Source organism: Struthio camelus, chromosome 14 (genome assembly GCF_040807025.1).
Source record: "Struthio camelus isolate bStrCam1 chromosome 14, bStrCam1.hap1, whole genome shotgun sequence".
Lineage (NCBI taxonomy): Eukaryota > Metazoa > Chordata > Aves > Struthioniformes > Struthionidae > Struthio > Struthio camelus.
The window spans coordinates 18890449-18904960 of NC_090955.1; the positions used below are offsets into that span (position 1 = coordinate 18890449).

Here is a 14512-nt window from a genome sequence, read left to right on the forward strand (position 1 = left end):
GGCTATATTAACCCTGGTGAGAGGTGCAAGCAAATACTGTTCTTCTGAACTCTTGACTTCTTCAGCATGTATTCAGTCCCTACCAGCACTGGTTTAGTGAGGACAGGAAATTTGGCCAGCAAAGAATTCCCAATAGGCTCACAGATTTCTGCTGAAATGCTGCCTTCTTATTTTCTTTCAGATTAGAGGAAGCATCAAAACAAGGAAGTTTTTAATGCAGATACAAATTTTTAAATTAGCAGTTTTATTTGCAATTAATTCATGTATGCAACCATTTCATTAGTTTCTGCAAAATTATACATTCCTTTGCATTCAGCCTTTAATTACTTCTGGGGCATTATCCTAGCACAAGTGTGCTGTATTTCATGATAGTTACAGTACTTTCAGTTGAATGTAAGAGGTAGCTTTTAATAACTGTTTTACTGAATGACAAAGAATGAACATGTCCAAAGAAAATGAATCCTCTGAACAGGGACGGCCACAGAAGTTTAGTTCTGCTCCAGAAACACATCCAGATGACATATTTTATACTACTCTAAGTAAATCCAAATCAGAAGCCCAATTAACTGTTGTAATACCTTGAAGAAACTAGTCTTTATCATAGAAAGGGGAAATCAGGACCTTATGATTTTCCTTTTTCTTCTCCATTCTCTCTTCCTATCTAAAGAAACTCATACCAAAAAAATACCAAAATTGGTGAGAGATGACTAATTAACATTAAACATTTGTTTTCCTAAAATCAAATAGAAATGATGTCAAATAACCTAAAGACTTTCCTTACACTTGCTCTTTAAAAGCACTGTCAATAACGTAAATTGTAGACAAAGTAACATTTGTAATTACTTTGCATCACGTTATCTCATCATGCCTTAAACATATAACTGTTATATGAGCAATACTGGTTTCCTCCTCTCTCACATATATGTACACTCTCACTCCTGTTTTAGAAACAACTGAAAAAGCAAGCTGGATTATTTCTATAAATCATCACTTCAAAATTTAGGAAGATAATTCACCCTAGCCATTTGCAGGGCTTGAAAGCAGAGGTTTTTGGACCTGTGCCTGGGACTTCTGAGTTGCTCAGTGAAGATTGCCAACTTCCAGAAAAACAGCATTCATGAAGATTTTGGCATGGTGTGCTAGGTCAGCCCTTGCTCTCTGTAGCAACCCTAAACCCAGTCTCAGGGTCACCTCACTTCAGGTGGTGTGAATTGGCCTAACCTTGTTGACTTTGCTGAAACAGGACTGACGGAAATCAGCTGAAGATCTGTCCCTACATAACAGCTGTGGAGACAATACTTCTGTACCTTCCCTTTGTCAGAGCCGGAATACCTCAGGCTGCTCTATAATAAGACGCCAATGAGACCGCACCACTTTGTCCCGAGTCTAGGAAACAACCCACTGTAGCTGTTTTAGGAAGCTTTCTCAATTTCCTCAGTTAATTACATTACATATCCCAGTCTTCTGCCTGGTTCCAAATCTTGCCCAAGTACACTCTGGACAATCCCGTGGGTAAAAGCATGATGGCAGATAGAGGGCAGCAAAGAGCAAAGAGGAGGAAGTGGAAATTTATTTGACCAGGGCCTTCCATCCATACCAGTGTTTTTCTCTACTGTTCTCCAGTCTCTTAGAAGAGGGGTTTCATAAGTTATGAATACGAGTGATGACCAAATTAATAAACAGCTGTGAACGAGGCTTCCGCCCACCTGGGGTGTTGTGAAAGCGTGTTTTGTTTATTTTCCATCCTTCCTTTCATTCAAAGGTAACATAAGCAGAAATCTTTAGGATATCATCACTAGCCAAAATGCTGATTTGTCATTTCTTTTTTTTCCCCAGCTGCTGTCTTACCATTTCCTCCTGTGTGTAGCACAGAACATAGGAAATTCAAAAATACATAGCCAGCCTTTCCTTGGGCACTGAGGACCAAGCCTCGATTCCTTTGTGCTAGTGTGCTCATTTACAGAGCAAATGCAGACGGGGCATGAAATCTACTATTCTGAGTCAGTAACACTATACACATATTGGAATAAATACCCATGCAAGTCAGTAGTGAGATGTATCCTAGCCTAAGTAGGTATTTCCACATTCTTTTCACAAAGAAAATAATTTATCCTAAGCATTTGTACAGCTGAATGTAAACGGAAATACCATTTATAATGCTATTTCAAGTTTGCTGCATATATGGCTTCAGATCATATCATTTACAGTGAGACACTGTACTATATAGCAAAGGATCATGGTTTTGGTTAATAGCGTAAGATTAAGAAGTCGTTAGATGTCATACACTCCAGCATGGAAGTCAACCAATCGCACATGCAGTCAAAACCACTGTCAGCCAAGGTCACCCGAAGGAACTCAACACAGCATTCAGACCTCAGTGCAGTGTCCTGTAGCGCACACAAACCACTGCGCTGTTTGGACAGCAAATGTACGCAGCAACTCCCTCAAATAAATTTCTGAAACTTGAGGCAACTCAAAAACTCTTTTGGAAGCAACATGCACTTTTGCCTCTGAGAAGACACCTGATCAGAGACCACAGTCTGACCTTACCAATGCAGCGGGTCCCATCCTCGCTGGCATGGTAGCCTCTGCTGCACGTCAGCATGTTCCTTTGGCAGGTGTAAGACCCAACAGTATTGATGCAGTTGAATCCTGGTTTACACGGCTCAGGGAGAGATGTGCATTCATTAATATCTGGTGGAGAAAATGAGTTAGAATACTGATGACAGCTCTTTTCTTCCAGCTCTCGTTTCTTTTCATTAATTTTGATTTATTGTACTACAAAGATAAGGTTGATAAGGGCGTGTTACTTTTCAAATTCAGTATGCGAGTAGGCATATCTTCAAAAGATCAGCAATGTTTAGACTTAATTCACAGCAAGATTTAAGGAAAATTACACACGGTCAGTGCACACCCTCTGGACAGGCCAAAAGGAATAGGAGTTAGCCAACGCTGCTGCACATATTACAAACACACTGCTGGTCACACTTACCAACACAGTTACCCTCAGGGTCTTGTAAAAATCCATCCATGCACCGTTGCTTTGATTCACAGTAGAAGGATCCTTCTGTATTCTGACAAACGAAGTTTACTTTACAACTATGAGTTCCTTTCTCGCATTCATCTATATCTGTTAATCAGATTAAAACACCAATTTGTAACTAGTTAAGCTGTAACTTGCAATAGCCTTCACGACTAGTTTTCAACCTTTTTTGTCAGGAAGGAAGTTAAGAAGCATCATTTAAACCAGACACCCAAAATTGCCTTTGGAAACTCTGAGGTGTAGATATATCTGCTCTTGGACATCCACAGACTCCTGAGCTTGGCAGGTTCTGCAACAAGTTCCATGCTGGTCCCCACTGCACCATTCACTGAACCTCTTTTAAACCACAAATATGAAACGCCAGCCATTTAAAAATCCTAGAGGCCCGGAATAAAACTAGAAATAAGGGCATATAAATACACACCACACTATTTCAAAAGCAGAACCATTCTCTTACTCCTCAGACTTGGAATTCTAGATAAATACTTGGCTCTGCTGAATTTGATGCTAAAAGGGCCCCTGTCTTAAATAGGCTGGGATTTCACCTTGTGCACAGGCCCCAGGGTACATATATATGTACATAAGTACATAAACCAAACACCCAACCACCTCTGAAAGGTATAAGAAATAGTAACATTTGTAAAAAATTTTGCTTTTTTTTCTTACTCTGCAGCCAGAGCTGAACACTGTTTTCTCATTTTTATTACTTATCTGAAACTACCTCCCAAATTATCTTCACCAGTTTAATGCCAACTTTCTAGGCACACTTCCTTTAAGTTTCAAAGTTATAATTTCATGCCCAGCTGACCTATGCTGAGTAGCTGCATAGCTCAGCTGGTATTGCAGTACTGCTTCCAGTTCTTGATTGAAGGGACCCCACCCGAAACCAGAATTCCAGTATAAATACATTCAAAGTTCAGTTTCTGGAAACATTTTCCAATACTACATTAATGTACGCTGTTTCCTGGGAACTCTCCTCATGATGAATGTATTTACTAGAAGATAAAGACAAATACAGTAAACTGCGTGATTCAGGAGTTCCCCACTTCTCCAGGCAGACAAAGCAGACCCCTTGGCACTTATCTTTCTACTCTAACACCTCAGTTCAGTGTTAAAGTCATGAAAGAACATCACCAGTCTTCCAGAAGGTACTACATTAATAAATCTTCTGATCATATATGTAGAACGAGACACAGAAAAATATGGAACTCAGTATTTCATAAAATGCTGCAAAATCAATCGCTATATATAGACAATTTTACACTGAGTAGTTTTGGAATAATAATCCTTCTCCTAAGTCATTAATTTAAAAGCTACCTGAAAACAATTTGTACCTTTGATGATCTATTATAGTTACAATCTAACTTTAAGATTAGAAAGTAATTTAGATTGCTAATAAATGTTAGAAATGCTATAGAATCAGACACCCAAACAGGGGCTCAAAAACAGACCCTTCAAGTAATACCAGGTTTACTTATGACAGCTGTATATAAAGTGAGAATTCTGATTATTTCTACTTTATAACATTTGTTACACGTCAAGCACTAAGTTCTTTCCTTAGGCATCTCCTACTCCAGCGGTCAGGAAACTCTGACTTCTGACCTGAGAAGAAGGGGTCCTCCCACACATATCTCTTGCACACTCACATGCTGCAGAACAGCTTCTGCTGCACTATGAGTACTGAGTTCAGTCTCTAGAAGAGTCTCCCTTAGATCCCTATATAGACTAAGAAGGAGGAGGAGAAGAATAACCTCTTAACCCCATATAAATAAATGTAAATGTAAATAAATGCAGGCAGGCCTCTTAAGCACAGGAAGGACTGGACAGAGTCCCCCTGATCCACGCAGGCTGGATTGATCCATGCAGGCTGTGATTCAGCCTTCAGCAGGGAGCAGCATCGGCTCCGTCAGAGCAAAGCCGAGCTCCCAGAGGACTGTAACAGGAATTCCCCCGGCAGCGACATCTCACTCCTTAAACCCCTTAAAAGCAGGGGAAATCTTAATTCATCAGGTTTCATGTACTTCCCAAATTATTTATCGTTACTGTTGGAAACTATTTCAAAGAAATGAACACACAGAAGGGGCTTGGAAAGCTAAACATTTCCATGACGACCAGGTTTTTCTAGTTCGATTCTGATATTATAGACCAGCAACAATAATATGTTTCACAGTCCCTTTCCTTTCCTTCTTAGCAACAGCAATTGCATCAACTGAAAAATGCTCGCCTTACCAACACATTCTCCATCCTTAAGTTCATAACCAGGCTGACAGCTCAGTTCCTGGAGACATTTAAATGATCCCATCGTGTTGACGCAGTGCTCTCGCCGCTGGCAGGTATGTGTATCCGTTACGCATTCGTTAATGTCTACAATAAGCAATTAGACAATTCAGTGCCTCATATTTATCAATAAATCTGCTTCTTCCTGCTCTCCTTTGGAAGGAGTCAAAAGCTCATGTGAAACCATTTCTTCCAAAAGAAAGTTAATATAGACAGGGTTCTGATTTAAGGACATTTTATTTCAGGATCTTTTGTTAATATAAAATAGCTCAAGAGACTCAAATCTCATGGAGGTTTCCTCTCCCCCCCCCCTCCATACAGCAAATGTTGTGTTTGCTGAGGACAAGGGATGGACAGAACTGATTAAATGCAGAGTCAGGAGAGGGTTGATAATTAGCTTCCCATTTACTGCATAGAAACCTCCTGGCTAGCTGAGGCGAGAAAGTGATTCATGTTTATTGCTCATTAACAGTTTTTCACAGCTCAGGCTATATATCAGTCCTGCTGCTTTATGTGAGGTAGATAGGATCCACTGGTGTGAGGCTGTTGCAAGAGATAGGTACTGAAATGGTGTGCCTCCCTGCAGCCATGCAAGATGCCTACTTCCTGAGGAACATGACATGAGAACTGGACTCATGAGACAATATGGAAAGAGGCATCCTGAAGGCTCAAAGAAGTTTGAAAATTTTTATTTAAATCTTTAAAGTGATCTGCTTTCAGCAGGTGAAGTAATGGAAAAATTATACTTTTTTTTTCCACTTAAATACCAGATCATGGAATATAAGACACAATTTGGAAGGAAATATGCCTTACTTTTAAAATGATCCATTTTGACAGGCTGGGGATGAAAGCATTTCAAAATCAGGTTTGCTTATTTCAGTAATGAAAGCTAGAAATAGTATGATGAGCAAATATTTCTCAGCAATGAAAAGGGGTGGAGAAGGGAAGGAGAAGCATGGGTTTTTTTTTCCAATTCTCCCCAAAATCTTACACTTCCACACAAAACTAAGATGTATTTTTAGAACTAACAGCAGCCAAATGTCACCACAAGTACCACCAATCATCCACTTTCTCTGCACACAAAGCTGTTTGTTTTCATACCACCCAATATAGTAAGGATGGTTCAAATAAGATTTTCATTTTGGCTGCAGAACGTCATTCTCAGGTAGGTGTAACATCAGACATATTTCCCCTTGCAGAGCACAAAAGCAGGAAAAGTCATTTTAAAAGCTTTTGTCTTATAAAATGTGTTTTCTGCTGAACAGATGAAAAGGAGCGTAGAGAAAATTCAGCTCCTGCTGAAATCAGCTACCTATAGATGTGCAGTAAGTTTTCGAAGACCAGTGTATTAGGTTGGTGCCATTTGCTTTTCATTTATTTATGTTTTTTTTTTTCTTTGCTGTTACTGTTCTTCACATGCACTTGTTTTCCAGAGCCAGTGGATCCCTCCACACAAAGGTCAATGTTCTTGGCTGAATCTTCCTGTCAGCCCCTTGTGGTCACTGGGTACTTCCACTGAGGGGCAGGTACCTGCCTACCCCAAGGCTTTTATGGGGTTATGTCCTAACTCCTGTACAGTTTTGCAAATGCAGCACATTAGCATGAAGCGTAGGTAGCAACATTTTCATAAGCTGTCTTGGAAAAGAAAAGACAAAAGCCTTCACGTGGTAGGAGAAGAATATGAGCTGCTTTGGTAGATCTCTCCCACCTAACTAGACTTATTTCTTAAATAAATCTGAGATTTCTCTAAATTTTAGAGGAAACTGGTATGAACAGCCCCGTAGCAGCATTCAAACTAGCGCAAGTCTTTCTACCAATTTAAACAGGCTCTACAACAGATCTGAAAAAAAAAGAGGGTTAAGATTTCACAGAGGAAAAAACATTAATATGATTTCATGTTTTGTCTATGTTCTTGATTCAACTTTCAGCTTTCCAAGTCCTTGGGAAAACAAGCAGAGCTGGCCAGAACATGCCTGAGGAAATTAAAATTATAGAAACCAGGTTACCTGCAGAATTTTGGTTTCAGTGAAAATTTTGTGCACAAGAGACCACCTGTAAAACCTAATGGTTATGAGATGGGCTGAGATGCAAGACTGAAACTGTGAGCCAGTACTCCTTGGTATGAGCACAAGGGTGGGAAAAGGCATTTTTGGAGATCCTCGTTCAGCGACCAGCTTGTCCGGGGACAGCACACGAGCTCCCATGGGAGCTTTGCACAGCCCATGCTGCCTTTACTGTCCTTGCTTTGCTCTACTCTAAGGCACAAGGAGAGGGGAGTGAGGGCTGAACATCTTGCACAAAATAGTTTTATAAAAAAGGACAATCTCTCTCTCTCTCTCTCTCTCTCTCTCTCAACTTTCCCCCCACCACTGATTATCCACAAAACCAAGAGTGCCAATAACCTGCCTCTCTTCAGCACCAGAAACCATCTCAACTAGCCATATCATTCTTGACAGAGCAGTAGAAAAAATGGAGTTAGGTTTTCAGTATGAAACAAAGTTAATTCCCAATGCTGGATCAACTTTGGTCTTCATCCAATACAGTTAAGATAACTGTGGGGCAAGAGGATATTTACAAAAACAGGAATAAGAGGAAAAAATAATTCAGTAATATACTGAAATGGGACTCATAATTGACAAATTGAGTAGGTCTATATGTGTGGCAGCAACGTTCCTCACTCTAGGTCAATAAAAATGGAGTGAAATGTAGTAACATAACACTTTTTTTCCTGGAACTATTGCTGAAGACAGGAACATTTACACGATCCCTGAGCATCTCTGTTGCATCTAAGAAGCTGACATTTTTGCAAAGGAATATTGGCATTTACCTACTACTATATTTTCTGTCTATACTTCTACAATAAATTCAGATTTTTGCACATTCTTCAAAAATATGAAATGCACACTTTTTCGTCCTGCATCTGTAGTTACTCACGAATTCTTTTCTCTTCAAATTGCTTCAGCTCAATTTGTTTTATGGAATACACGTGTTTTATTTAGAACCGTTGCTCCTTTGCAACAACCCTTTCTTAGTGGTTGTGCTCATGTACAGTCCCTATGGTTCAGCAACAAAATGACCACTTACTACCCACTCTGACAGGAGGGAAAGTTTAGATGGGAGGAGGAAACAAAATAAAATAGAGGTCTTCTGTCAGCATGTATGTGGGTGGTTGTAATGACTTTGCCTGAAAGTTACCAGGAAAAGCAATGCACATTAAAAACATCCAACCTGGCTCTTATCTCTGGAGAACATGGAGCTTTCAAGCCTAAAGACATTTTAATATCTATTTAAAAAGTTACACAAAAGTGGTGTGTGCAAGCTATTTAAACAGCTGGTGGCTCTTCATTGTGCATGGTTGCCTTTCAGGAATTCTGGATATCTGCTCTTGAATGCACCTGGAATTATAATCGTCCACAATTTGACTAAAGGGAGTTCAAGAGATAAAAGGTTATCAGCTGTTTTGCTGCTCTGCAAGGATTGTTCCTCCCCTCCCTGAAAAATACACACAGTAACATCATTAAAACAACAATAATTTGCAAACAAATTACCAAAGCTTTCCTCACAGGGGTTGATATAGCTCAAGCTGGAGCATAAAAGCAATTAAGCTGGAAAAGGATACCTTAGACAAATATGGCTGCAGCGAGGCAGTTCAACAAATCGGAAACCACAGTATGCTTGTGGCTTTCCCCTTTGACTAGAAAAGTAGGAAAAATGTTAAATACACTAAATGCTCTCCAGGCACCACACACACAGCAGAGCTGCACACAAGTAGGGAGAACACCAGGTGTATCTGTTCAAAAGACAGAGAAACTTCAGCATTTTCCAGATTGTTTTACAAGGATAGCTGTAAAACCTGAACTGCCTTAGAGAAATACAGAACTGTGTTATTTAGTGAAGGATAAGAGGTTCTTTTAGCTTTACAAGGAAGTGTTGTGTCTTTCATTTTTACTAGCAATGTCTGAGGTGTGTCTTGTATCAGGCACCATAAAACTTTGCTATAATGTCATGGGGAAGAGACCAGGAGAGGAAGAAAGTGAATAACAGGATCATCTTGGCATCTTCTAGAGCACCTTCTGCCAAAGTTGCTGATAAGCATGCATTAATTTAGCCTCAAAAGACTGCTGGGAGATGTAGAAAAGGACAGATATATCCCTACCACACAGTCCAGGACAAATATCAAGGGATTAAAGGGCAAGACTTTCAGAAGCAGAAAACACGGTGAGGCAGCTCCTTCCGCTGACCTATTTTCAGAAGTGTGGTACATCCAGCAGGCTCTGTGAAAGCTATGAAACGCACCATGCAGAATATGGCCAACCGCAGATACTTCCACCTCCCAGTTTGATATATTAACGGTAAAGGCATCTTTCCTTGCAGCGGTGTTCTGACAGACATTTAATTTAATGTAAATCATTACATTAAATTCATATGCTTACCAGTAACTGATTAAAAAAAAATCCAATTTTGATAACTTAAAGAAAATCCAGAAGATATTAAATCACATTCCTGGTCTAAACGATGACATATTGTAAACTTTCCTGCTCATGCCCTCATGCCATATGATGCTCATTAATAAAATGAGATCATAGAGCTTTCAAAGATAGTAAGAAAAACAAACGCTGTGACACTGCAAGGTTGGGATGGTCAGAAAAGCAATGTTATAAACACTGGGAGAAGGGAAGGAACAAGCTATGTGTTCACACATGACATTATAGTCACAGGCAGCCCTGATTTCCATCATGACCAGAGCTGTCTGGGTGCTCCACTTTTCAAAGCATTGTCACACAACACTCCTGCAACTCAGACGCCTGACTAGCTTCTGGAAGAGTATCTAAACAGAAGTGCTTTCGTAAGTGCAGGACACTGCTGTTTGAAGCAAGTGAAAACCTCATAAATACACTGAACACTGGTAAAAGTAGACTGCTTCCTAAAACTAAATAGCAGGGGTGATATTGGAACATTATGATGCAACTCTGACTGTTATACTGAGAAATTTGTTTCAGAATCATCAAAGGGCTAATCTGAACTTTAGAATTCCAGCATTTTGGAGTGGATCTTTTCTGTTGCCTGGACCTGGGCAGATTTCTGGAGTTATACTTGTGCAGTTTTGCTGCTGCTTTATGCCTGGGGATTTGGCAGCATTGACATTGTCTAGAGAGATCAACTGTTATGTTGTCTTAGTCCACTTTAATAATCATCAGTACTGCTGTGGTCATCATACCTATGAACTTTTATGACTTTCGAGCAAAATTACATGTAGCCTGAGAATGTAGGGATGTAGCTAGGGAAAAAGCCAAATAGCATACAACTCACGATGTTAAATGGCTGAGCAAATGGTGCACATGTGTTTTTACTAACTCATATTGAAATGTCATATGCAAAGATGGCCAGAGAGCCTTTTAGCACAAATGGTTTAAATGCATTGCATAGCATGAAGAATTATGGTGCTGTGGTGAATGGCTTATACCTATCATCTTACCAACACATTCTCTATGCCTGTTGAGTATAAAGCCCTCTGCACAGATCACTCTGTGGTTGACACAGGAGAATGATCCCAATGTGTTCACACATAATTGTCTTCTGGAACAAGCGTGAACACCTGTGAGGCACTCATCCAAATCTATATCAACATGTTGCAACCAAAAGGGAAAAACAGAATTCTATTAGAACGATTTCTGAAATGAGACGACATTTCTTTCACACCGGAGCTCTCTAAATGAAGTGTGTTGGAGCTGCTACAACAGCACCATGCTATAATATTTACAGTGTTCTACTGAAAATAGGACTGAAACAAACCTTCAGAGACCATGTAGTCCTTGCTCTTGCCCCTACACCTTTGTCACTGCAGAAGGAACTGTTCTTAAATTAACGGGCAGCAGCACAGATTCCCCGCACGGCCTTCCCAGGGAACCGATTCCAGTACATCACCACCCATACCTTCACAAAGTTCTCTAATATAGATTATAAATGTCCCTTACTAAAATGTAAACTCACTACTTCCAGTGCCATTTCTGAATTTCTTCACCTCCTGTAGGAAGGAGACTGCAGACTGCCTTGAAATGCCCATTTTGATTCTGACATTAATTAATCAAATTAGCTTCCACCACACTTGAGTAAGCAGTGCACAGTGAACATTTATCTTGTGATATTAAATTCTCATTTTCTTCACAGACTATCTGGAATTTCATCAAAATGATTTGTTGTTCAATAAGACGTGAGATTAAGAGTGATGTGGATCACTTGTGAACAGTTCTAAGCATCAGAAGCTTCTGTTTGCTGGCTGCTATCGGTCCCATACTTACAGATTTAATAATGAAGGTAAGGTATTGCTTCTGATCCCCAAATCTTTACTGTGCAAAGATCGCCTTCGTGCACTGTCCAAACAGGCCCATTTAAAATTTATATAATATGAATGATCATGATGCAACTTTGAAATTCACTGTTCCTCAGTGTCCAGGCTTGTCACAGGAAAACCACGGAGCTATACCGGCTCATAAGGGCAGACTCTTCAAACCAGTGAAGCCTCATAGATTCAGATTTTCAAGGCAAGCAGAAATATAAGCAAACAAAACTGACAACAAAGCAGAGCTCTGGCTCTGAGGGGGTTCCCAGGGACACCGACATGCCCAAGTCTTGCCAGCTGCTCCTCTTGCCATAGGAAAGCTGCCTGCACACAGCCGGACAGATGGCAACTGGACAGAGCCTGTGGAAGCCAAAAGGGACCGCACTGGGAAGAGGCACCAAGAGGGCAGGAGGTCAGAGGAAGAGAACAAAGGATGACTGGACGGCCAAAAATCCAGCTTGCCTTCACCTGAAATTCCCATGTAGTAGGCATACTGGATAGATGTGCTTCAGGAGTTACCTGCGAAGCAGATCTGCTATTTCTTCTGCCAAATCATTTCAAAGGCAGGAAAGTTTCTTCTGTGCTGCCACTTGCACTTCACAATACTGAAAATAAAGAACCCTTAGGGAAACACCTATGGGCCTAAGATCAATGGAATCAATATTAAAGTGTTTCAGCCCTGTCTCCTTGGCAAATCTTAACCACCTACCTTCACAAGAAATCCCATCAGCCATGAGAGCATATCCAGGCAAACAAGAGCAAACAACATTTCCTTCCGCAATATTGCATATGTGCTTGCAGGGTCCGTTATCTACACAAAGCAAAATTGCAAAATATATTAAAACTCACAACACAGATCAGCTGAGGTTCCAGACCTCTGGGTTATCCAAACATAATCTCAGCTATGGCAATGAGAAATAAAGTTTGCAAACCTCTGTTCTTGGAGCCTTAATCACTACTCACAACCCTCCTATTACAGGGAAACACACCTGTGCCCCTCCTACCTGCATTGTTCACATTACGCTGCACAGCTGCATTGCTTGCCCTAAACTAAATAGCAAGTGTGTAATAACCCTAAAATCAGAGCAGAGCCTCAAATTACCTCCTCATGTTTCCCCTGACAATTCTTCAGCCTTATGCCAGAGGTAACAAGTTAAGGAAGTGTGCTGAAATCAGATTGGTGAAGGGAGGTTGGAAACTTTATTCCACCCTTCTAAACATTCCTCACCCATCTGTATCTGCAGTTTATCTGTCTGATATACCTTTACACTTATCCTGCTCCTCTTGTAAGGACACAATGAGCAGAGGCTGAGCTGGAGAGGCGGCTGGAGGGATGGTGGCTTCTGTTTCCAGCCTTGTCACTTGTCTTCTGTCAGCATCTGTAAGGCAAAGGAGGCAGAGACAGATCCTGGATGGATCATCATATCCATCAGGCATCCCAAGCCAAGAGTCCCCATCAGACCCTTCTTCCCAGTCTGCTGTGGTTTGTCATAGGAGGAAACATCTTAGCAACCTTGATAACGGTCTGTGTCAAATGCACGGAAGTGAACAGCCACTTCTGCAAGCTGACTTGTATTTCATGCAAACAACTCTTTGGTAGCACACGCATGGAGAGTGCTGCATGCTCACAGAGACACTCAAATGCCACAGGCACGGATAAGGGAGGCTGGCTGGAAATAGCTTCTGTAGAGTAAAATGTGTCAACATCTAATTAATCAAGCAGCAAGTGTTAAGTTTTAAAATGCTGCTGTATACTGTAAGGACAGTGCCCGTCTTTCATCTAATACACAAGAAATAAAGCGAAACTGAAAACCAGTCCTTAAACTTATGCTGTCCATCCCATTTCAACACAGGATGAAAAACAGAGGCCCATCTTTACAAGCACAGGATACTCTACAATGACTTTTTCCACAGCCCAGCAGGAAATAAGACTGGTATCTGTCATTAAGATGTCCAACAAACAGTTACATCAAAGGTTTCAGAATAGTTACAAAGAACTCTGTTACATCAATACAAGTAAACCAACTCCTAAATATTATCAAAACGGAAGCCTGAACCCATAAGGCTAAATTCTTCCTTAAGAGGGATGTGCCCTGTTCCCATTGATTTTAGTTCAAGTGATACATGGAGCAAAATGTGAGCCACCAAGCGATGACAACAGTATATGACAGAGTGTGACAGCTAAACAGGTTTGGGTTGGGGGAAGAGCGCTTTCATTTAAAAATGCAGGCGCAGGTGTACAATGGGCCACAACACACCAGAGGAAAAAGCAAGACACCTGCTTGTGGCATATCCCAAATGATTTCCTCAGACAGAGATAAAAGAAGTAAGAAGTAGCTGATGAAGTTCCAATGTAAAGTTTCTTCTTGCCTCAGAGAGCCTCTGCAAGAGCATCACTTCTTCCAAGTCTCATGAAAATAGTGACATCTTTTAAAAAGCAAAAATTAAATACAGATGCATTCACAGTCCAGCAAAGAACAGGAAATCCCCGGGAGATGAATGGAAAGACAGGTACAAACGTAAAAGCATTGTATCTAACCACAGGAGCAAAAATCACCAAAGTTGTGAGATTAAAAGCTGTCTGGTGTGGGTCTCCACGCAGAGAGCACATGACAGATACGTGCATGTGCACAGACAATACCATAAGGAGCAAAAGGCCACCGTGTTGCACTGCCAGGCACAGCAGGTACTGTTTCGCCCTGCCTAGTGGTGAAGTGCCAGGCCGTCTCCCTCTCTCAGCCTTTAACTTGACCCAGCACTCCACACCGGGGCACAGAAATTGCCCTTATTTTACTCTGGCAGCCTCCTGTGATGCTCACTTACTGCATGTCTCACGTTTCTCTTTCTTAGGA

General features: G+C 40.8%; 1 protein-coding gene across 19 annotated transcripts in view; it reads right to left on the reverse strand.

Moving 5' to 3' along the window:
• The window catches only part of FBLN2 (fibulin 2), a 171555-nt gene that overhangs the window by 11916 nt on the left and 145127 nt on the right, over positions 1-14512 (reverse strand). For 11 of the 19 annotated variants that reach the window (XM_068906894.1, XM_068906886.1, XM_068906888.1 and 8 more), the window contains exons 7-11: positions 12923-13039; positions 12370-12471; positions 5273-5407; positions 2993-3130; positions 2551-2694 (exon numbers count right to left, since the gene is read on the reverse strand). In XM_068906894.1, the coding sequence (XP_068762995.1) occupies positions 2551-2694; positions 2993-3130; positions 5273-5407; positions 12370-12471; positions 12923-13039 (636 nt within the window). Of the gene's footprint in view, positions 1-2550; positions 2695-2992; positions 3131-5272; positions 5408-10796; positions 10938-12369; positions 12472-12922; positions 13040-14512 lie in introns of all 19 variants that reach the window. The other 8 variants (XM_068906882.1, XM_009688165.2, XM_068906885.1 and 5 more) reach the window with 1 other exon arrangement.